The sequence below is a fragment of the Theropithecus gelada genome, chromosome 10, assembly GCF_003255815.1.
Source record: "Theropithecus gelada isolate Dixy chromosome 10, Tgel_1.0, whole genome shotgun sequence".
Lineage (NCBI taxonomy): Eukaryota > Metazoa > Chordata > Mammalia > Primates > Cercopithecidae > Theropithecus > Theropithecus gelada.
In genome coordinates, this window is record NC_037678.1 from 5,747,874 (window position 1) to 5,772,061 (window position 24,188).

At 49.4% G+C, this 24,188-nt stretch overlaps 1 protein-coding gene across 1 annotated transcript in view; it reads right to left on the reverse strand.

The window, feature by feature from the left end:
• The window catches only part of ARHGAP8 (Rho GTPase activating protein 8), a 90,430-nt gene that overhangs the window by 15,744 nt on the left and 50,498 nt on the right, over positions 1-24,188 (reverse strand). Inside the window, exons 6-8 of the mRNA XM_025399920.1 lie at positions 23,331-23,429; positions 19,916-20,026; positions 346-419 (exon numbers count right to left, since the gene is read on the reverse strand). Coding sequence (XP_025255705.1) covers positions 346-419; positions 19,916-20,026; positions 23,331-23,429 — 284 coding nt within the window. The remainder of the gene's footprint in view (positions 1-345; positions 420-19,915; positions 20,027-23,330; positions 23,430-24,188) is intronic.

Here is a 24,188-nt window from a genome sequence, read left to right on the forward strand (position 1 = left end):
GACCAGCACTACCCGAAGTGCTTTGCAGCGCTGTCTCATTTAGGGGTCACAACAATCCTGCAAGTCAGGTACTGTTTGTTATTAACCTTACTGGACAGACAAGGGAATGGAGGCCCAGAGAGGGTGAGTAACTGGCCCCAGGTCACACAGCTAGTACACAGGGGAGACAGGATTCAAACCCAGACCATCCAAGACCAGAGCCCAGACCTGGAGCCACTGTGCTTGAGCCCCTCCCTTCCTGGTCACACCCCCTGGCTTATGGGTGCTCAGGATCCAAGACAAACCACCCAGAGAGATGCACCCAGCAGCCCTCACGTCATCCAGCTGGAGCCGGCCCTGTCTCACCTTTCTCTCTCAGGTATGTCACTGTGAACCTCAGCACGGGGGGGATGAGTTCGCCTTGATTTTTGTCTTTGAGGCTGAGAAAAGAGAAAAGAAAGGGGCAGTTTTTACCTGAGTTTGATGGGTGATCATAATGAGAAGAGGCGCTGGTCCTCTCCACACCCCTGTGAAAACACAGGACCCAGGCACCATCCAGGAAGACAGAGGCAGGCTCAGCCCTCAGGAAGCAGAAAGTCTGGAGGCCAAATAATAAAAATGATAGTGCAGCATTTGAGAACTCCATGAGAGGGATATTTATGATACAGGGAAGACCTGGGGGTTGGGGAGGGCTTCCCCAGGGGGCAACTTCAGAGCTGGGTTTTGAGGGATGAGTAGGAGCCTGCCAGAGGACAAAAGAGAGAAGGGCATTCTAGACAGGGAAGCCATACTGGGAAGTCCCAGCAGTATGAGATGGCTTGGCTGTGAGGGCAGAACACGAAGCCCAGGACTGGATGCCGATTCAGTTAAAAAACATAGTTGACAAAAACCCAGTATGTTATCTGGGTTAACCTGTCTCTTACTGTGCTATTTTGAGACAGAGATTCACGTAAAGAAATGTTGGCCAGGCACAGTGGCACACACCTGTAATCCCAGCAGTTTGGGAGGCCAAGGCAGATGGATCAGTTGAGCCCAGGAGTTCAAGACTAGCCTGGTCAACATGGTGAAATCCTGTCTCTACCAAAAATACAAAAATTAGCCGGGCCTGATGGTGTACCCCTGTAATCTCAGCCACTCTCCAGGCTGAGGCAGGGGACTCACTTGAACCCGTGAGGTGGAGGTTGCAGTGAGCTGAGATCGCGCCACTGCACTCCAGCCCGGACGATAGAGCAAGACTCATCTCAAAAAATAAAATAAAATAGGCCGGGCGCAGTGGCTCACACCTGTAATCCCAGCACTTTGGGAGGCCGAGGGGGGTGGATCACTTGAGGAGTCAGGAGTTCGAGACCAGCCTGGCCAACATGATGAAACCCTGTCTCTACTAAAAATACAAAAATTAGGTGAGCATGGTGGCGGGCACCTGTAGTTCCAGCTACTTGGGAGGCTGAGGCAGGAGGATTGCTTGAACCCGGGAGGTGGAAACTGCAGTGAGCTGAGATCGTGCCACTGCACTCCAGCCTGGGCAACAGAGCAAGACGTTGTCTCAAAATAAAAAAAAAAGAAAAAACCAATTTACAGATGAGGAAACTGAGGCTCAGGACATGGACAGAACCTGCCCAGGGTCCCACAGTGTGAAGAATCATCACTGGTCACCGTGGTGGGCAGAATAATGGCCCCCAAAGAAATCCATGTACTAATCCTGAGCACTTATGACAACCTATGGCAAAAGGGATTCTGTAGGTATAATTAAATTGAGGATCTTGTTTTTTATCTTTTTATTTACGCTCAGGACATGGACAGAACTTTGAGACGGAGTCTCGCTCTGTCGCCCAGGCTGGAGTGCAGTGGCCGGATCTCAGCTCACTGCAAGCTCCGCCTCCCGGGTTCCCGCCATTCTCCTGCCTCAGCCTCCCGAGTAGCTGGGACTACAGGCGCCCGCCACCTCGCCCGGCTAGTTTTTTGTATTTTTTAGTAGAGACGGGGTTTCACCGTGTTAGCCAGGATGGTCTCGATCTCCTGACCTCGTGATCCGCCCGTCTCGGCCTCCCAAAGTGCTGGGATTACAGGCTTGAGCCACCGCGCCCGGCCCTATTTACTTATTTTTTGAGGCAGGGTTTCCCTATGTTGCCCAGGAACCTCCCTGGGATTATATGTGTGTGTCACCATGCTCAGGTAAACTGAGGCTCCTGAGATGGGAGACTGACCAGGACTATATGGGGAGGCTCAATCCTATGGTCGGAATGTTTAGGCCCCATCAAATTTCCTAAGTTGAAATTGTAACCCCCAAAGTGATGTCATTAGGAGGTGGGCCTGTGTGAGGGGACTGGGTCACTGAGAATGTGATTAGTGCTCCTTATTTTTTTTTTTTTTTTTTTTTTGAGACGGAGTCTCACTGTGTCTCCCAGGCTGGAGTGCAGTGGCGCGATCTCGGCTCACTGCAAGCTCCGCCCCCCGGGTTCACGCCATTCTCCCGCCTCAGCCTCCCAAGTAGCTGGGACTACAGGCGCCCGCTACCGCGCCCGGCTAGTTTTTGTATTTTTAGTAGAGACGGGGTTTCACCATGTTAGCCAGGATAGTCTCGATCTCCTGACCTCGTGATCCACCCGCCTCGGCCTCCCAAAGTGCTGGGATTACAGGCTTGAGCCACCGCGCCCGGCCAGTGCTCCTTATTTTTAATTTTTTTTATTTTTATTTTTATTTTTGAGATGGAGTCTTGCTCTGTCACCCAGGCTGGAGTGCAGTGGCGCGATCTCTGCTCACTGCAACCTCTGCCTCCTGGGTTCACGCCATTCTCCTGCCTCAGCCTCCTGGGTAGCTGGGACTACAGGCGCCGCCACCATGCCTGGCTAATTTTTTGTATTTTTAGTAGAGACGGGGTTTCATCGTGTTAGCCAGGGTGGTCTCGATCTCTTAACCTCGTGATCCACCTGCCTCCGCCTCCCAAAGTGCCAGATTACAGGCGTGAGCCACTGTGCCCGGCCTAGCGCGCTTTTAAAAGCAACCCCGGAAAGCTTCCCCTTTCTCCACATGAGGACGCGGCTAGGAGGCACCATCTATGAACCAGCAAGCAGGTCCTCATCCGACACCGAATCCTCAGCATGAAAAGGGATGTGCCGGCTTCCTTGAGCGGCGAGCCAACAGCACTGACGAAAATCATTCCAACCAGGCCACACAGAGGCGGTCCACGTCACAGCTGAACAAATGGGCCCAGCGAGCTACAGTTACTTGCCCGAATCTGGTGGCACACAGACTTCCCAGCCTCCAGCTCTATAAGAAATAAATCTCTGTTGTTTATAAGCCACTCCGTTTATGGTACTTTGTCATAGCAACCGGAACAGATTAAGATACCTGACAGGATCACAAAGATCCTTGCAGAGGATCTTGTGAGCAGAAGGGAGAGAGGATGTAACAAGGCAAGCTGGGCCAGAGTGATGCGCTAAGAAAAAGATGGAAGGGAGGGCCGGGAGCCAAGGAGCATAGGCGCCTCTGGAAACTGGAAGATAAACGGATACCCTCCAGAGCCTCCAGAAAAAATGCAGCCCTGCCGAGATTCTGATTTCAGGACTTGCGACCTCTGGAATCACAAGAAAATAAATATATGTTGCTTTAAGCCACTTTGACAGCAGTCACAGGTCCCCAGGACCCTGTCTGGATCAACAGAATTTGACAGAAGCAACGGTTCAGTTTCTGGGCCAGGTCCTTCTCTCCCGTCCTAAAGAGCCTGACTCTTCCCACCTGTGATCTCGGGAACCTTTGCGCTGGAAGCCCCGAGCTGCCCTGGACGAAATGCAGCTATCCTGAGAACGTCACGCTGGGGACACTGCGGGCAGGTGCTCCGGCCAACAGTCCCCACTGAGGCCAGAGGTGCAGGATCATGAGGCATGTCTTGGATGATCCTGGCCAGCCACCAGCTGGACACCACCACGTGCCCTCTGCCAACGCCCCACGGGCAAACTCACCTGGCCGAGTTCTGCCCAAATTCCGCAAACACCAGGAGCCATGTAACATGGTTGCTGTTGGAAACTGCTAAGTCCTGAGAATCTGTGAAGTGGTAACAGGTAACGGAAGACTCGGTCATGATGGAAAGGGCCCGATTGAAACCCACCGGGCTGAGAGTGAAGCCTTTCCTCCACGTGTGTATCGTCTGCCTCATTTCCACCATCATTTCATGAGCCCAAGTTAGAGATCAGAAGAGGACACTGGGAGAGGCCAGGTGACCAGCTCAAGGTCCCATAACCGAGGGGTGGCCCGGGGAGGCCAGCCCGGCCTGGGCTTCCATCTCTGCTCCTCCTGCTGCGCTCCACGGCCCCCTGCGAACGTCTCTCTGTCGGAAGATTTTCAGGTGAACGTGGTATCAAGTGTGCTTTAGCTTTATTCCAAGATTTACAGAAGAATCCGCTGATCCACTTAAATGGCGATTAAAACTCTGTCCACAGCCATAAGGCTTCTGCATATCCTAATCTCGATGGATGATTTGGTTTCACGGCGATTTCACTTTTGCTGAAGCTTCACACTGGGGACACTGAGCAGCAATCCACAGCTCCCCGAGGTGCTGGGGGGCCTGGTGTGGCCTTCAGGAGGTCCTGCTGCTGCAGGAATACAGACCTGGCGCCCCGCCTCTTTCCCATCTTGGTTTCCACTCTGGGAGGGCGAAGGTGTCCTGGAGCCCACAGAGACAGTGTCCCTGGGGAGGGAGGAATGTGGCGGGCAGGTCCTTTTCTCCCAGGATGCGCCAAAGTTACAGGCTCTTTTCCTCCCCTCTGCCTCCTTAAGGAGCCAGACAGACCCTTCCAAGCCCTGGCCCTCCCTGCCCTTAGGAGCTAAATCACCACTGGCCAGTTTCCTTATCCTCTCCAGCCTGTTTCTCAAATGGAAAGCAGAGATGCTGGCGCTGTCTCTCCAGGGTCTGCAAATATTAAACGGCAATGGAGGTGCAGGCTTTGCTGAGCTACAAGCCAACGGCACTGACGAAAATCGTCCCAATGCCAGGGGCTGAGCAGCCTCCCAGGCCGCACACAGGTGGTCCGTGTCACAGCTGAACCAATGGGCCCAGTGAGCTACAGGGACTTATCCGGGTTCACGCAGCTGGAGAGCCCGCATCCACTGATTCCAAAGCCCTGGCTGGCTACTGTTCCCAGGGAGGGGGCCTGAGTCCTGCTGAACAGGCGGGACAATGCACAGTTATGAGAACGAGTTCCTGAAAGATCCCTTTGCCTACTGCTCTGTCTCTGCACTGTCCTTTAAAAGCAGACTCTCAGGCAGGGAATGGTGGCTCACGCCTACAATCCTGCACTTTGGGAGGCTGGGTGGGTGGATCACTTGAGATCAGGAATTCCAGACCAGCCTGGGCACTATGGAGAAACCCTGTTTCTACTACAAATACAAAAATTAAGGCCGGGCATGGTGGCTCACGCCTGTAGTCCCAGTACTTTGGGAGGCCGACGCAGCAGATCACGAGGTCAGGAGTTTGAGACCAGCCTGACCAACATGGTGAAACCCCATCTCTGCTAAAAATGCAAAAATTAGCCAGGTATGGTGGCACGTGGCACATGCCTGTAATCCCAGCTACTCAGGAGGCTGAGGCAGGAGAATTGCTTGAACCCAGGAGGCGGAGGTTGCAGTGAGCCAAGATCGTGCCATCGCACTCCAGCCTGGATGACAGAGCAAGACTCCGTCTCAAAAAAATAAAAAATTAGCCAGGCATGGTGGCGCACTCCTGTAATCCCAGCTACTTGGGATGCCGAGGCAAGAGAATCATTTGAACCTGGGAGGTGGAGGTTGCAGTGAGCTGAGACTGGAGTCACTGCACTCCAGCCTGGGAAACAGAGCAAGACCCCATCTCAAAATAAATAAATAAATAATAAAATAAAAGACTCTCAGAGCAGGAAGAGACTCTGCGATTATCCAGCCCAACCTCTTCAGGCAGATGAGAAAACTGAGGTCTCCAAAGAGGAGAGACTTGCCCAGAGCTGCCGTGCTCCCAGCCAAGCGTGTTTTCCGCTGCCCGTGCATTTAAGGAGCACCCACATCTACTCTGAGGCTCTCACAGTTAGCAGAAGAACAGGGCCCCGGCATAAAATGACTACTCTCCATAGAGCAGCAACCCACAGTTTGGGTTTCTCCTCCCCTGCCCATCCCCTACTTGCTGGCTCAGAGAGAGGCTTGTTCAATGGACTGACAGAGTCAGTGCTGTGCATAACAATGACCCCAGGGGACTCTGGTTGGCAGATGTGCTGTTTCCTGGCTGGGCGGGGATGCCCAGGGTGGCGGTGAATCGTATCATAACATGTTCATCTCGTGCATCTCAATGTGTGCAGGCCAGGGTCAGGTCTCAGCAAGGGTGCACAAACTGCATTAAACCCACACCATGAACTAAAGTTCCAAGATGCATGCTGGGCAGGAGGACTCAGGAGCACAGTGCACAATTCGCTGGTCAGCACAGTGTGCTCTGCGGCCAATCACTCCCACCTGGCTTTCCGACAGTCGTCCACCCACTGGAGGGCATCGGGGATTCTCAGCACATAATTCTTGCTTGTACCCTTCCCCTCGGGAGATGTGCTTAGAGTAATTCAGAGCATGTTTTTTCTCTGGTTTTGCATGCAAGGAATGCACAAATAAGGAGAAATTGTGACTTTTTAAAAACAGTAGGGGCTGGGTGCAGTGGATCATTCCTGTAATCTCAGCACTTTGGGAGGTCAATGTGGGTGGATCACCTGAGGTCAGGAATTCGACCAGCCTGGCCAATATGGTGAAACCCCATCTCTACCAAAAATACAAAAATTAGCCAGGTATGATGGCACGCACCTGTAGTCCCAGCTACTCAGGAGGCGGGGGCAGGAGAATTGCTTGAACCAGGGAGGTGGATGTTGCAGTGAGCTGAGATCGTGCCACTGCACTCCAACGTGGGTGACAGAGTGAGACTCTGTCTCAAAACAAACAAACGAAAGAAAGAAAAAGAAGGAAGGAAGGAAGGAAAGAAAGAAAGGAAAGAAAGAAAGAAAAGAAAGAAAAGGGAAGGGAGAGGGAGGAATGACAACCTGAAATTACAGTGATAGCAGGGAGTGCTGAGCAGGACTGCCTCAGTTGGGCACCCAGGCTTTTCCCAACCCTCTTAGATGGTCATGCATCTTTTTTTTTTTTTTTTTTTTTTTTTTGAGACGGAGTCTCGCTGTGCCTCCCAGGCTGGAGTGCAGTGGCACGATCTCGGCTCACTGGCAGCTCCGCCTCCTGGGTTCACGCCATTCTCCCGCCTCAGCCTCCGAGTAGCTGGGACTACAGGCGCCCGCCACCACGCCCGGCTAGTTTTTTGTATTTTTAGTAGAGACGGGGTTTCACCATGTTAGCCAGGATGGTCTTGATCTCCTGACCTTGTGATCCACCCACCTTGCCTCCCAAAGTGCTGGGATTACAGGCCTGAGCCACCGCGCCCGGCCTCATGCATCTTCTAAATGTAACATCTCCCCTCCCAATATTTGAAATGGGATGAATGGCTGCAGCTTACATCACTGACCTGCAAAGTTCTCAGTCACAGAGTCAGCCAGGGAGGTCCTGGATGCCCACAGAAACGGGCAGTGCATGTGAACGATCACAGTGACCACTGTGTACTGAGGACCTACTGTGTACTGAGGACCTACTGTGTACCACATGCAATACTAAAGCCCACTCACTGCATCACTGTGCCCCCATTTTTATAGAGGACAAAACTGAGGCTCAGGAAAATTATTGTGTCTGGAGTCACACAGCCTAGGGTTGGCTAGAGCCAGGGTTCAAATTAAAATCTGACTTCAAAGTCCTCATTATACCTGGGTTCAAAAGACAAGCAGTGTGGCACACACCTGTAATCCCAGCTACTCAGGAGGCTGAGGCAGGAACATTACTTGGCCCCAAGAGTTTGAAAGAGCCTCGGCAACATAGTGAGATCCTGTCTCCAAAAAAAAAAAAAGGTACAGATCACAGTCTTGTATTTAGAGTTAGGATGTGGTACGAGGTGGAGGTGCTGTGAGGTGAAAGGTGGCAACAAGGCACTGGAATCCTGTAGTCTCACATGTGCAGGGCTGCCTCTCTTTGTAGGTAGATGGGGAAGGAGAAACTGCTTGGTATCCTTAGCAAGGTCAGTCCCCAAAACTCTAACGGGGTAGAGGTTCTGGCAAGTCAGGTTGGCACACACGGCTCAGAACCAGAGCCTATGGGAGGCCAGTGTCCCACCCTGGAGGCTGATTGCAAAGAGAAGGACAGTGTACTCTCCAGACAGCCACGTGGTACAGGAGGCCGAAGAAGAGCATATCTCAAACACACAGGGAAAAAGAGACTAGAAAAACAGATACTTATCAGTTCTTTTCTTTTTTTTTTTTTTTTGAGACGGAGTCTCGCTCTGTCGCCCAGGCTGGAGTGCAGTGGCGCGATCTCGGCTCACTGCAAGCTCCACCTCCCGGGTTCACGCCATTCTCCCGCCTCAGCCTCCGAGTAGCTGGGACTACAGGCGCCCGCCACCACGCCCGGCTAGTTTTTTGTATTTTTAGTAGAGACGGGGTTTCACCATGTTAGCCAGGATGGTCTCGATCTCCTGACCTCGTGATCCACCCGCCTCGGCCTCCCAAAGTGCTGGGATTACAGGCTTGAGCCACCGCGCCCGGCTTATCAGTTCTTTTCTAACAAAAGTGAGCCCTGGCTCAGTTAAAACCTTGGCTCTGGGAGATAAGCAAAAACTAAAAGGGCCACATGGTCCTCCTTGATAATAAGATCACCATCAGATCATGTTTCTTCCAGTGGCAAAGAAGGAGTGTTAGAGTGGGGTGGAAGACAACACCCAAAAGTTGTATTCTCTGAAGAGTTTGCAAGTCCCCAATCCTTCTTTTTTTTTTTAGACTGAGTCTCACTCTGTTGCCACGCTGGAGTGCAGTGGTGCAATCTTGGCTCACTGCAACCTTTGCCTCCTGGGTTCAAGTGATTCTCCTGCCTCAGTCTCTTGAGTAGCTGGGACTACAGGTGCCTGCCATCATGCCCAGCTAATTTTTTTGTATTTTTAGTAGAGATGGGGTTTCACCATGTTGGCCAGGATGGTCTCAATCTCTTGACCTTGTGATCCGCCCACCTCGGCCTCCCAAAGTGCTGGGACTACAGGCATGAGCCACTATGCCCGGCTCCACAATCCTTCTTAATTAGAACTAGATTGTTATAAATTAAGATATAAATTCTAATCCCTAAGGCAACAATTGAGAAAATACTTTAAACATATACATAGCAAAAGAAACAAAAAATTGAAATGGCATGCTAGAAAGTATGTAGTTAACACAAAAGAAGGTATTAATGAAGACAAAGGAACAAAAAAGACATAAGACATATAGAAAACAAATAGCAAAATAGCAGATGTAACTCCTGCCTTATAAGTAATCACACTAAATATAAATGGATTAAATAATAAAGAAGGTGGAATGGGGAAAAACATGAACTAATTATATGCCGCCTGCAAGAGACACATTTTAGCTTCAAAGACACAAATAGGTTGAAAGTAAACCTATTTTCAACCTATATACAAAGATACACCATGCAAACAGTAACTAAAAAGAGCTGTAATGGCTATATTAATATCAGACAAAATAGACTTTAACACAAAAATTGTTACTAGTGGCAAGGAAGGACATTTTTATCATCATGCAAGGATTCATAAGAAAGTAAGAATCATAAAAATTTATGCACCTACCAATACAGCCCCTAAACATATGAAGCCAAAACAGAATTGAAGGGAGAAATAAATCATTTTAAAATAATACTGGAGACTTCAATCCCCTACTTTCAATAATAAATAGAACAACTAGGCAGAAATTGACAGAGAAATAGAAGACTGAAAAACACTAAAAACCAAGTAGACTTAACTGACATTTATAGAGCACTCTACCCAACAATAATAGAATGTACATTTTTCTCATGTGTCCACTGAATATTCTCCAGGCTACACCATATGTTATACCATATAACAAGTCTCCATAAATCTAAAGTTAAATCATACAAAGTAAGTTATCTAATTATAATAAAATAAAACTAAAAATCAATACAGATATGTGAAAATTTAACAGACTCCTAGAAACCAATGAATCAAAGAAAAAAATTACAAGAGAAATTAGAAAATATTTTAAGATTAAAATGGTGGAAATAATACACTAACAGATATACCTATTGCAGGACTTAAAGAGAGAAATTTATAGCCATAAATGCTTACATTGCAAAAAGAAAGATTCCAAAATAATAAACATTGCACCTTAAAAAACTGGAAAAAGAAAATGAACTAAATCTGACACAGGCAGAAGGAAGAAAACAGTAGAGATTAGAGTAGAAATAAATAGAAAATAGGAAAATAATAGAGAACATCATCAAAACCAAAAGTTGCCTCCTTGAAAAGATCAACAAATTGACAAGTTTTTAGCTAGACTGACCAAGAAAAAAAAGGGTGAAGATTCAAATTACTAAAATCAGGAATGAAAGAGGAAACATTACTAGTTACATTATACAAATAAAAGGATTATGAAGAAGTACTATAAACAATTACACGCCAACTAATTAGAAAACCTAGAGGAAATGAACAAATTCCTGGAAAGACAAAAACTATCAAAATTGACTCAAGAAGAAATATAAAATATGAATAAATACAACAAGCAAAGAGGTTACATTAGTAATTTTAAAACTTCCCACAAAGTAAAGCCTAAGATCAGATAGCTTCAGTGGTGAATTCTGTCAAATGTTTAACAAATTAACTCTAATACAGTACAAATTCTTCCAAAAAATAGAAGAGGAGGAAACACTTCCCAACTCATTCTAAGGCCAGTATCACCAAAACCAGACAAAGATATCATAAGACAAGAAAATGACAAACGAATATTTCTTATAAATACAAAATCCTCAACAAAATACAAGCAAAGCAAATCCAGTAATACATGAAAAATATTATACACCATGAACACAAATTATTTATCCCAGGAATACAAGGTTTATTCAACATATAAAAATCAATCAATATAACATACCATATCAATAATATAAAGGACAAAAGCCATGTGATTATCTCAACGGTGATGAAAAGCATTTGACAGGCCGGGCGCGGTGGCTCAAGCCTGTAATCCCAGCACTTTGGGAGGCCGAGACGGGCGGATCACGAGGTCAGGAGATCGAGACCATCCTGGCTAACACGGTGAAACCCCGTCTCTACTAAAAAATACAAAAAACTAGCCGGGCGCGGTGGCGGGCGCCTGTAGTCCCAACTACTCGGGAGGCTGAGGCAGGAGAATGGCGTGAACCCGGGAGGCGGAGCTTGCAGTGAGCTGAGATCCGGCCACTGCACTCCAGCCTGGGCGGCAGAGCGAGACTCCATCTCAAAAAAAAAAAAAAAAAAAAAAAAGAAAAGCATTTGACAAAACCTAACACCTTTACATGAACAAACAAACCAACCACTCAACAAACTAGAAACAGAAATGATGTTCCCAGCCTGGGCAACATAATGAGACCCTGTCTCTACAAAACAAATGTAAAAATTAACCAGGTGTGGCGGTAAATACCTATAGTACCAGCTACTTGGGAAACTGAGACAGGAGAATCACTGCAGCCCAGGAGTTTGAGGTTGCACTGATCTATATAATTGCACCACTGCACTCCAGCCTAGGCCACAGAGGGAGACTCTATCTCAAAATAAATAAACAAATAAATAAAAACTAAGAAAAAAAAAAAGAAAGAAAGAAAAGAAAAAAGTTCTCTTTTTTTTTTTTTTGAGGCAGAGTCTCGCTCTGTCTCCCAGGCTGGAGTGTAGTGGCGCCATCTCTGCTCACTGCAAGCTCCGCCCCCTGGGTTCACACCATTCTCCTGCCTCAGCCTCCCGAGTAACTGGGACTACAGGCGCCCGCCACCACACCTGGCTAATTTTTTGTATTTTTTAGTAGAGACGGGGTTTCACCGTGCTAGCCAGGATGGTCTCGATCTCCTGACCTCGTGATCCGCCCACCTCAGCCTCCCAAAGTGCTAGGATTACAGGCGTGTGCCACCGTGCCCGGCCAAAAAGATGTTTCTTAACCTGATAAAGGGCATCTATGAAAAGCACACAGCTAACATTATACTTAGTAGTGAAGGACTAACTGTTGATTCTTTTTTTGTTGTTGTTGTTTTTTAATAGACACAGAGTCTTGCTATGTTGCCCATGCTAGTCTTGAGCTCATGGCCTCAAGCAATCCTTCCACCTCAGTCTCCCAAATAGCTGGGATTATAGGTACATGCTGCTCAGCCCAGCTTAACTGCTGATTCTTAAGATCAGGAATAAGACAAGGATGTCTGCTGTCATCATTTTTATTCAACAATGTATTGGAGGTTACAGTCAGGCATAATTAGGCAATAAAAGGCATTAGGTTGAAAAGGAAGAAAGCCATCTCTATTTGCAGATGACATGATCCTGGATATAGAAAATTCTAGGCCGGGCGCGGTGGCTCACGCCTGTAATCCCAGCACTTTGGGAGGCCGAGGCAGGCGGATCACAAGGTCAGGAGATCAAGACCACAGTGAAACCCCGTCTCTACTAAAAATACAAAAAATTAGCCGGGCGTGGTGGCGGGCGCCTGTAGTCCCAGCTACTCGGGAGGCTGAGGCAGGAGAATGGCGTGAACCCAGGAGGCGGAGCTTGCAGTGACCCGAGATCGCGCCACTGCACTCCAAACTGGGTGACAGCGTGAGACTCCGTCTCAAAAAAAAAAAAAAAAGAAAATTCTAAAAAATCCACACACAAAAAAATATTAGAACTAATAAACAAGTTCAGTAGGGTTGCAGGACACAAGATCAATATATTTTAAAAATGTATTTCTAGAAACCAGCAATCAGTAACAAAAAGATAGATTAAAAATTACATTGATGGCCAGGTGCAGTGGCTCACATCTGTAATCCCAGCATTTTGGGAGGCCGATGCAGGCAGATCACCAGAGGTCAGGAGTTTGAGACCAGCCTGGCCAAGATGGTGAAACCCCATCTCTACTAAAAATACAAAATTAGCTGGGTGTGGTGGCTACAGGTGACTACACCTGTAGTTCCAGCTACTGGGGAGGCTTAGGCAGGAGAATCACTTGAACCCAGGAGGCAGAGGTTGTAGTGAGCCAAGATCGCACCACTGCACTCCAGCCTAGGCAACAATGCAAGACTCTGTCTCAAAAAAAAAAAAAAAAAAAAATTTACATTGACAATAGCATCACAAATCAAAAAAAAAAAATTTTAACAAAAAAGTTCAAAAAACTGGTACAGTGAAAACTATAAAATGCCATTGAAAAAAAGTTAAAAGACCTAAATAAATAGAAAGACATCCATGTTCATGGATTGGAAGACTACTATTAAGATGGCAATACCCTCAAAATTGGTCTACACTCACAGCACAAGCCCTATTGAAATCCCAGCTGCCTTTTACAGAAATGAACAAGCTGATACTAAAATGAATATGGAAATTAAAGAGATGCAGAATAGCCAAAACAATCTTGAAAAAAAAGTTGGAGGGCTCACAATTCCCAATTTCAAAACTTACTACAAAGCTACAGTAATCAAGATTGTGTGGCGCTGGCATAAAGATAAACATACAGACCAACAGACAAGAATTAGAGTGCCCAGAAATAAACTCTCCTGTTTACTGGTTTTTGACAAGGTACCAAGACAAGTGAATGGGGAAAAGAAAAGTATTTTCTTTTCGTTTTTTGGAGATGGAGTTTTTTGTTTTTTTTTTTGAGATGGAGTCTCGCTGTGTCGCCCAGGCTGGAGTGCAGTGGACAGATCTCAGCTCACTGCAAGCTCCGCCTCCTGGGTTTACGCCATTCTCCTGCCTCAGCCTCCTGAGTAGCTGGGACTACAGGCGCCCGCCACCTCGCCCGGCTAGTTTTTTGTATTTTTAGTAGAGATGGGGTTTCACCGTGTTAGCCAAGATGGTCTCGATCTCCTGACCTCGTGATCCGCCTGTCTTGGCCTCCCAAAGTGCTGGGATTACAGGCTTGAGCCACCACGCCCGGCCGGAGATGGAGTTTTGCTCTTGTCACCCAGGCTGGAGTGCAATGGCACAATCTCGGCTCACTGCAACCTCCGCCTCCCAGATTCAAGTGATTCTCTCCTGTCTCAGCCCCCCGAGTAGCTGGGATTACAGGAGCCCGCCACCACGCCCAGCAAATTTTTTTGTATTATTAGTAGAGACATTAGTTTCATCATGTTGGTCAGGCTGGTCTCGAACTCCTGACCTCAGGTGATCGACCCGCCTCAGCCTACCAAAGTGCTGGGATTACAGGCATGAGCCACCCTGCCTGGCCAGGAAAAGTCTTTTCAAAAAATGGTGCTGTAACAACATGCAAAGAAGCAAATCAGACCTCACGTCACAACATATAGAAAAATCTACTCAAAACGTTATCAAAGACCCAAATCTAACAGCTAAATGGTAAAACTCTTGGAAGAAAACATAGGCATGAATTGTCATGGCCTTGGATTTGGCAATGATTTCTTAGATAAAACACCAAAAGCACAAGTGACAAAAGAAAAAAATAGATAAACTGGACTTCATCAAAATGTAACTTTTATGCTTCAGAAGATACCATCAAAAGGTGTAGAGACAACACATAGGATGGAAGAAAACACTGGCAAACCAGACATCTGACAAGGGCCTAGGATCTAGCATACATCAACAACTCTTTACAACAATGAAAAGACAGTTCAAACAAAAAATAGGCAAAGGATCTAGTGAATACACATTTCTCCAAAGAAGGTAAACAAGGGGCCGATAAGCACATGAAAAGATGCTTAACAGCATTAGGCATCAGTGAAATGTGAAACAAAGCTATAATGAACTACACTTGACACCTACTAGGATGGCTATGATGAAAAATAAAAAACAGGCCAGGCTCGGTGGCTCATACCTGTAATCCCAGCATTTTGGGAGACCAAGATGGGTGGATTACCTGAAGTCAGGAGTTCGAGACCAGCCTGGCCAATATGGTGAAAGCTCGTCTCTATTAAAAATACAAAAAAATTCGCTGGGCGTGGTGGTACATGCCTGTAGTCCCATATCCTCGGGAGCGTGAGACAGGAGAATCGCTTGAATGCAGGACGTGGAGGTTGCAGTGAGCCAAGATCATGTCATTGCACTCCAGCCTGGGTGACAGAGCAAGACTTTGTCTCAAAAAACAAAAAACAAACCAAAAAAATTAGCTGGGTATGGTGGCAGGTACCTGCAATCCCAGCTACTCAGGAGGCTGAGGCAGGAGAATCATCTGAAGTGGAAGGCAGAGGTTGCAGTGAGCCAGATTGCACCTCTGCACTCCAGCCTGGGCAATGGAGCAAGACTCCACCTAAAAAAAAAAACAGTAATGGCCAGGTGCAGTGGCTCATGCTTGTAATCCCAGCATTTTGGGAAGCTGAGGAGGGTGGATCACCTGAGGTCAGGAGTTTGCGACCAGCCTGGCCAACATGGCAAAACCCCATCTCTACTAAAAATACAAAACAGCCGGGCATGGTAGCGTGCACCTGTAGTCCCAGTTACTCGGGAGGCTGAGACAGGAGAATCGTTTGAACCCAGGAGGCAGAGTTTGCAGTGAGCAGAGATCACGCTGCGGCACTCCAGCCTGGGCAACAGAGCGAGACTCCCTCTCAAAAAAAAAAAAAGAAAAAAAATGCCAGAGCTCAGCCATGACCTGCTCCACCCAGGCCTAAGGACACCTCAAGCTCTGCCCTGTGCCCACCTCCCCCAGCTGCCCACACAGGCCTCAGGTTTCCATTTTTCCTCTTCAGGGATGGCAAGCAAAGACCTCTTGAATCTTTGACTTCCCTTTAATATATTAACTTAATTAGCTCATTCTAAGGTGATAGCTTTCTGCTGTATGCTTCTGAACTTAACTCGGCAAATTAACATTTGTGAACAGGATTCAGTTATGAATTTTAATGACTTTCATTCATTCACAGTCCAAACAAATTACATATCTAGTGCTTCCTTTAAAATGTTTATTGCCATTTTATTATAATCATTGGCAATGAAACCACATATTAATTTAAAGAGGCAACTGCACGGATTCTCTCTCCAAGCGGCACACGCAGTGTGGCCCACTGTCCCAAAAGCAGCTAAGGACTGGACTTTTACGGTTACAACTGGCCCTGGAGAGGGATGGACTATGGCAAGGTGACAGTTAAAGCCAACAGCCCTGCATTAGTACGTTCTGAAAGGCACCTGCTCAGAATGCAGCGTATCTCTTGGTGGCCTTCTAGGAGTTGAGGCCTACAGCCATGGCTAACCATTTTCCCACACTTCACTCAGGTAGATGGCTTTTGAAGTCTGTGAGCTGTGCTTGGTTTTTCTTTTTGTTTTTCTTTCTTTCTTTCTTTCTTTCTTTTTTTAAGAGGGAGTCTCTCTCTGTCTCCCGGGCTGGAGTGCAATGGCAACGTCTCGGCTCACTGTAACCTCTGCCTCCCGGGTTCAAGCAATTCTCCTGCCTTAGCCTCCCAAGTAGCTGGGATTATAGGCGTGCGGCACCAAGCCCGGCAAATTTTTTTTTTTTTTTTTTTTGTATTTTTAGTAGAGATGGGGTTTCACCATACTGGCCAGGCTGGTCTTGAACTCCTGACCTCAGGTGATCAACCTGCCTCGGCCTCCCAAAGCGTTGGGATTACAGGTGTGAGCCACCACACCCGGCCTTTGTTTTTCCTTTTTCAAGTTTTGTTAGATGATAAGAAGAGAGAAGTGACTCTGAACAATAAAATAAGAGATGAGAAAGGCCTGACTGGAGTCTCCCAGCTAAGGACCCACCCCTAGGCCCCTGTGTGTCAGAGCACATGGAAGCAGTAGGAAGCAGTATCAGCCCAGCAGAGCCCCAGTAATGGGCTGGAGGCACAGGGCTTCAGGAACATGGGGAAAGCGGTCATCTGATGGCTGGAAAATCCTGGCTTGGGCCAGGTGTGGTGGCTCACACCTGTAATCCCAGTAGAAGGCCGAGGCAGGTGGATCACTTGAGGTCAGGAGTTCGAGACCAGCCTGGCCAACATGGTGAATCCCCGCCTGTACTAAAAACACAAAAAAATTAGCTGGGTGTGGTGGCGTGCGCCTGTAGTCCCAGCTAATCAGGAGGCTGAGGCAGGAGAATTGCTTAAATCCGGGAGGCAGAGGTTGCAGGGAGCCAAGATCCTGCCACTGCCCTCCAGCCTGGGCGACAGAGTGAGACTCCATCTCAAAAAAAAAAAAAAAAGTCTCAAAAAAAAAAAAAAAAATTCTGGTCGGCTGGCTCAGCCTGCTCAAGGGGTGAGTTTTCACCAGCGCCCCCAGGAGGAGCCTGAGGTCACTGCAGGTGCCTGCCCAGCCCAGCATTCCTGGGCGGCCCCTAAGGGGTGGTGAGAGCTGAAGAGTGGGTCATACCTGCACATTCTCACAAAGTCTGAAAAAGGAAAAGGAAGTACTATTTGGTGGTCAACTATGTGTTCCAGATATATTTGGGGTGAACATTCTATTTCAACATATATTCTCTTGCTCATTTACTGGCACAGTGCTTATAAAATGTCTAAGTGGCAACCCCTTATGCGTGTGCCTAGTTGGGGAAGGCGAGGGTGAAACAGAGCTGTGCTGTGCAGTACAACTGTCAAAAGTCACTTGCGACAGTTCTAATTGAAATTAGTTAAAATGAAATACAATTAGAAATTCAGCATTTGCACCAGCTGCACCAAGCACTGGCTACCATACCAGGCCGCGCAGACCAGGTCCATCCTGACAGAGTTCCATCAGACAGTGCTGGTCTAGGGGCCCACGCTGGGGCACCAACGGTCCTCTTTAGTGTGAGATGCCCACCCAGCTTCACATTTGCACTCCAGGCCCAGCCCTCTCCTGGGCTCAAGCACCCTGGAAGCAACCTTCACTGGTTCTGGAAACAAGATTTAGACACACTTCCCTCCCCCTAGACTCACAATCACCCACCACTCACTACCACCTGCTTTATTTTCATGTGGCCCCAGTAACCAATTACCGTCAACTCGGTGGCTTAAAACAACACAAATGGGCCAGGCGAGGTGGCTCACACCTGTAATCCTGGCACTTTGGGAGGCCAAGGCAGGTGGATCACCTGAGGTCACGAGTTCAAGACCAGCCTGGCCAACATGGTGAAACTCCATCTCTATCAAAAATACAAAAATTAGCCAGGCGTGGCAGTGGACACCTATAATCCCAGCTACTTGGGAGGCTGAGGCAGGAGAATTGCTTGAACCCGGGGAGCAGAGGTTGCAGTGAGCTGAGGTCACACCACTGCACTCCAGCCTGGGGGACCGAGCGAGACTCCGTCTCAAAAAAAAAAAAAAAAAAAGCAAAACGAACAAACAAACAAAACACCCAAATGTATTATCTCATATCCTGGAGGTGTCAGGAGTCAAAAAGGGGTTGACCCGACTGTGTTCCACCTGGAGGCTCCGGGGAGAATCCGTTCCTTGCCTTTTTCACTTTCTAGAGGTGCCTGAGTACCTTGGCTTCTGGCCCCGCACCTCTCTGGCCTCTGCTTCTGCTGCCACATCTCCTCTGACTCTGACCCTCCTGCCTCTCTCTTGTAAAGATGCTGGCGATTGTTTTGGGCCCACCAGAGAACCCAGAATAACCCCCCATCCCAAGATCCTTCACTTAATCATTTCTGCAAAGCCCCTTTTGCCACGTAAGGTGACCTAATCACAGGTTCTGGGAATGAGGGTATGGACTTCATTGGGGTCCATGACTCTGCCTCCCTCCCTATCCTCCCTGAGCTCCACCACTCTCGGCCAAGAAAGAAACAGGCAAGTCCCCAGGGCCGAATCCACTCCCCTCTAACCCCAGGAATGCCCTTGCCCACATGGCTCAGAAAGGGCGGGTGACCGACGCATCTCCTCCCCTGGCCCAGATGCCACCCAGAGCCTCCTCAGTTCTCAAAACCTTTCAAAATGTTTCAAAATCTACCCTGGGTGGTCAGGTGCAGTGGCTCACGCCTGTAATCCTGGCACTTTGGGAGGCTAAGGTGAGTGGATCGCTTGAGGTCACGAGTTCGAGACCAGCCAGGCAACATGACCACACTCTCTCTCTACTAAAAATACAAAAAAAATAGCCAGACGTGGTGGCAGGTGCCTGTAACCCCAGCTACTCAGGAGCCTGAGGCAGGAGAATAGCTTGAACCCAGGAGGCGGAGGTTGCGGTGAGCTGAAATGGAGCTACTGTACTCCAGCCTGAGAGGCAGAGCAAGACTCTGCTCCTGCCACCCCCAAAAAAGATTGTATACCAGAAATAAGGAAACAAGCTGAGAGAAGAGGTGAGTTTGAGATCATGCGGCTGATAAAGGGTATTAGGGAGGACAGGTTACGCTGCAGTAACAATGACCCCTAAATCTCAGTGGCTGAGTCCAGCACAAGCCTGTCTTCTCTATGCCTGTGTCCAGCCTGGGTGTTAGCAGGGTGCACGGTGATGCGGGGATCAGGGATGCAGAGTGACCAGGCACCGTCTCTGCCTCACCCAGGCCTGTACGTGACCATGAGAGGCAGCTGCCTACTGGCTCCGGAAGCTTCTTCCGAGCACGACACTCCCCACATCCACACCTAAGCACATTCCGTGACCACGCCCTCCTTGAAGGTGGTGGGAAGTGTATGCCCAGAGGGCAGCAGTGACAGAAGCTGGGGTGGGAACCCCAGAGACCCCCATCCGCTACCCACTGCCGGTCCCCCCACCAGGCACAGAGCAGCGAGCACGCCCCCCGCCATCAGGCACAGAGCAGCGAGCACACAATCCCCCACCAGGCACCAAGCATCGAGCCGCAGCCTCAGTGAGGAGCTCAGGCTTTATCTTTCCTGCAGGGTTAAGCTTGGCTGCTGGAGACAAAAGTCTGGGGAAAATGTCTCTGGACTCTGAAGCGCCCCACATCTCCCAGGGTCCAGGGCATAGGAGCAGGCACATCCCTGGCTCACTTACTATTGCAGACTGACGCCAAACTGCTGGGTGGGCAGCGGGGGCCGCGGGGGCGGCGTCTTGGTGGGAGGCGGCATCCGGCCCTCGTGCAGGCTCTGGAGCTTCTCATCATACCTGCAGACACAACAGAGGCCGGGCTCTCACCTGGCAGGGGCAGCTGGCATCCATGGAGGCGCTGGGTGGAGCTGGCTACCCCACAAACACCTGCAGGACACCTGGGCGTCCCCTCCCTCGGGGCACACACACCATGCTGCCAGCTCACACACATTCACATTCACGTGGTCACAATCCCCCACTGCTGTCGGCTATTCTTGCAACAGGCAGTAGCCCAGTCCCCAGCAAGTGTCCATTCTCTCCTGCGACCCCTGGCCAGCGGGCCTACCCTGGCCGGCAGAGCGGCCTCACTCGCTTGCCATGCGGCCAGCCCCGAGGTGGGCGTGACCACCCTCAGCTCTCCTGAGTGTCTGAAATTAAGACAAACGCTGGCTTGTAATGCTAAAGGGGACTTGTCCCTTTTGTTAATTACTTTATCCCCAGTGTCTGGAAAGGGCTTGCTGCCTAGTAGATGCTCAATTAAAATATTTGTTGAATGAATGAAGAAAGCCATGAACAGCTGGACTCTGAAGAGGATGGATAAATTCTGAAGGAAGCTTAATGTTAAAGCCTTCCAGTAAAAAGAACCTCTGTGCTGGGCGCGGTGGCTCATGCCTGTAATCCCGCACTTTGGGAGGCCAAGGCAGGCGTTTCACTTGAGGTTAGGAGTTCAAGACCAGACTGGACAACATGATGAAACCCCGGTCTCTACCAAAATTACAAAAATTAGCTGGGCATGGTTGTGTACGCCTGTTATCCTAGCTACTTGGGAGGCTGAGGCAGGAGAATCACTTGAACCCAGGAGGTGCAGGTTGCAGTGAGCCAAGATCGTGCCATTGCAGCCTGGGCAACAGAGCAAGACTCTACCTCAAAAAAGAAAAGAAAAGAGCCTCTGTGCAGCAGGTAACAGTCCTCCCTTAACACAGTCCTCCCTTAACACAGACAAATACATATTGAGGCCCTACTATGTGCCGGGCACTGTGCATACAGCAATAACCTGGCCACAGGATGGGGGGAGAACATGATCATTAGTCAGCAGTTCGGGAGCAAGGCAGTCAGTGACACAAGACGGTGCAGGCACACGTCGCAGAGGCACCCGGCACGCAGGGAAGGTCTGCAGAGAAGGCGGCACACTGGACTGAGCCTGGCCAGCCAAGCAGGTGTGAGCCGCTGCCACGTGCGGTTGGCTTGTCCTTTGTGAGTTAATCACAGCGCTCTGTGTCCCGAGTGGCTCCCCAGAGGTCTTTGTCCCTCATGAGGGGCCTACCATGAAAGGGTTATTTTGTGTACTTTACAGATTGGGAAACTGAGGCTTGTCAAGGTCTGGGGACTTGCCTCAGGTCACAAGCTGGGACGCCAGCCAGGATTCAGGACCCCAAGGCCCTGCCCTGCTGCTTTGCCAGTGGGTCTCAGCCTCCGGTCCTCGCAGCACCCACCAGAAAGTATGTGGGGGTGGATAAAATCCAGACTTAGCCCCCAAGTCTAGTAGATGCTCAATTAAAAGCATCAGGATTGGACGTGTCCTCTGGGGTTCTGCTGCATGGCTATGGAACAGGGGTACCGGCTCCCTACAGAGTAAGTTCAGGAGCTCCCAATGCCCAAGCCCACGCCCCTCTCCCAAACCTTGCCCCTCTGACTCACAGGACCCTGCACCCTCAGTGTTGCCAGCCACCTGCACATTCCAGAGGCCCTAGATTGCACCCAGTAGCCATTCAGAAGCTGGAGCCGGGTGTTTCAGATGCCGTCCATTTCATCCCCAAATTACTCTCCCACGCGGGAGGATGTGAAGCTACCCTTTGTCACCAGATCAAATCACTTCCACCACAGAGCTGCTAAAAATACATCTTCTGAGCCGTCTCCATGGACTCTCCCGGGTCACTCTAGTGAGGTCTGGGAGTGGAGTCTTGCCAGGGCCCACGGCAGACCAAGGATTCCCATCATCCTCCCATGGCCTCTGGGTCCATTTCACTCTCCTCTGCTCGGCACCAAGGACTCCCAGCCCAAGGTGACCTCCAGTTTCACGTTCACCAACTTCTGCTTGATCACTTGGGACTTCTTGCTGCCTCCAGATCTCCCAATATTTCACCCACATGTTTGCAGGAGGGCTTCCCTGGCCTCTTGATCTAGCCAACTGTCCCTGTGAAACTCACTTTAAGAGCCACCTCCTCCTGGAAGTCTTCCTGGATTACCCCCACATATCAGTCCCCTCCCCAGCTGGGTTCAATGCCTCCTCTGGCCCCTGTCATCACTGATTTGTGGCCCTCACTAGCCTGAGCGTGTCACGAGAGCAGGGACCACACTCTCTAAACACCTCTATATCCCAGCACCTGCCACATGACTTGGCATCTGGAGAGAACTTATTATCTCCATTGCCCCTGCAAAGCTACCAATCTCACCTGCACGTACTTTGGCAAGAGCCTACTCCTTTAAAGGAGCCCCTCAGAGAGGGAGACAGGGGCAGAGGGAACCCAGGCTGGGGGTCCAGAGACCCAGGCTGGATCTGCACACTCTGTACTGGCTGCGTGGCACGCACCTTCCTGGGCAGCCTCTATTCATCCGGGCCTACGTTTAAGCCTCGTAGCGGATACACCAATCAAGCTTTCAGCATCCAGCAGACAGGCCGTTTTCTAGAGCGCCCGCGACATCCCTGAGAACATTTCATTCTGTACACAGCGTTATCCACACGCCTGGGAAATTCCCCCAGTTTTCTGCTCAAAAGCAAAAACGGTAAACACCAAGGCAACAAACGGCCAGTGCCCGGCTAGGGATTTTTTTTTTTTTTTTTTTTTTTTTTGAGACGGAGTCTCGCTCTGCCGCCCAGGCTGGAGTGCAGTGGCCGGATCTCAGCTCACTGCAAGCTCCGCCTCCCGGGTTCACGCCATTCTCCTGCCTCAGCCTCCCGAGTAGCTGGGAGTACAGGCGCTGCCACCTCGCCCGGCTAATTTTTTTTGTATTTTAGTAGAGACGGGGTTTCACCGTGTTAGCCAGGATGGTCTCGATCTCCTGAACTCGTGATCCGCCTATCTCGGCCTCCCAAAGTGCTGGGATTACAGGCTTGAGCCACCGCGCCCGGCCGAGGGGCTTATTTTTTAAATCAGTTCTGCAGTGGTGGGCGAGGTAAACACCCCGTCCTGCATACAACCTTTGCAATCTCATTTCTCTGAGTCAGCAGCTGCAGATCTTTGTCGACGCCGCAGATTTCTGAGCCAAAGCTAAGCCAAGCACACATTTGGAAACGAAGCCTTAAACATTCATGGATCGAACCAAGCCCTTTGGAAGCACGAAGAGGTACTGATGTGGCTTCTGGGGTCTAACCGGCACTCACCGCAGAACTTCGGGAGGGATTATCAGCTGGTCATATTTAAGGTGTTCATGGAGCTCGCTCAGGTAGTTGAAATAGGTGACTTTTTTCCCAAACTTGTGACTAAGAAAGCAGAAGCAAGAGAATAAAGAAACCATTAGGCGCCAGCAGAGAGGCCGAGGGTTGCAGGGAGGGAGGGGGAGCTGGCGGCAGACCAACGCAGGCGTTTTTCATATTAAGAAAATGTAAACGCTGACACGACTTAAAACCCGAACAAGCAGCGCACGCCGGGAGATATTTTGCTTTCACGAGATCTCCAATGCACCAAACACTCTGGAGTGGCTCATCTGCATAATAAATAAATATCTGCCTCCAATTTACATCTGCCCTGAATTTGCATAGATATAGGAGATAGTGCAGAAGTGCCAAGAAGCGCTCTTGGGGGATGCAGGTTAGGCAGGGGGCACTAAGGCACTGGCACAGACAACCTCTGAGGTTGACGCCTGCCCCAGGGCAGCCTCAGCTGCTGGTGGTTTTGGGGTCAGTGGTGGCTTCACATTTGGCCACCTCTTCTAAGGACGGGGATAAACGAGGTTCTCCAGCTTTGTCTCCAGGACAGTCTCTGGGACCCCAGGGAGTAGCGCAGCCAGAAGGCCAGACATGCCCTGGCCTGGTGCAGCAACTCCGTTTCCTCCCTCCCCTTGTGCCCCAGGGCAATTCACTCCCTCTCAGGGCCTGGATCTGAAAGTGGGGGTTCCTCCTCCTAAGTGAGGGCGGAAGACAATGCAAGGCTATTTGCACGTCTAGTCCGCTGCCTGATGTCTGGTGGACATGCTTGCTGCGATGACTGCTATTAGTAACAAGGCTCAGCATGAATTGCAA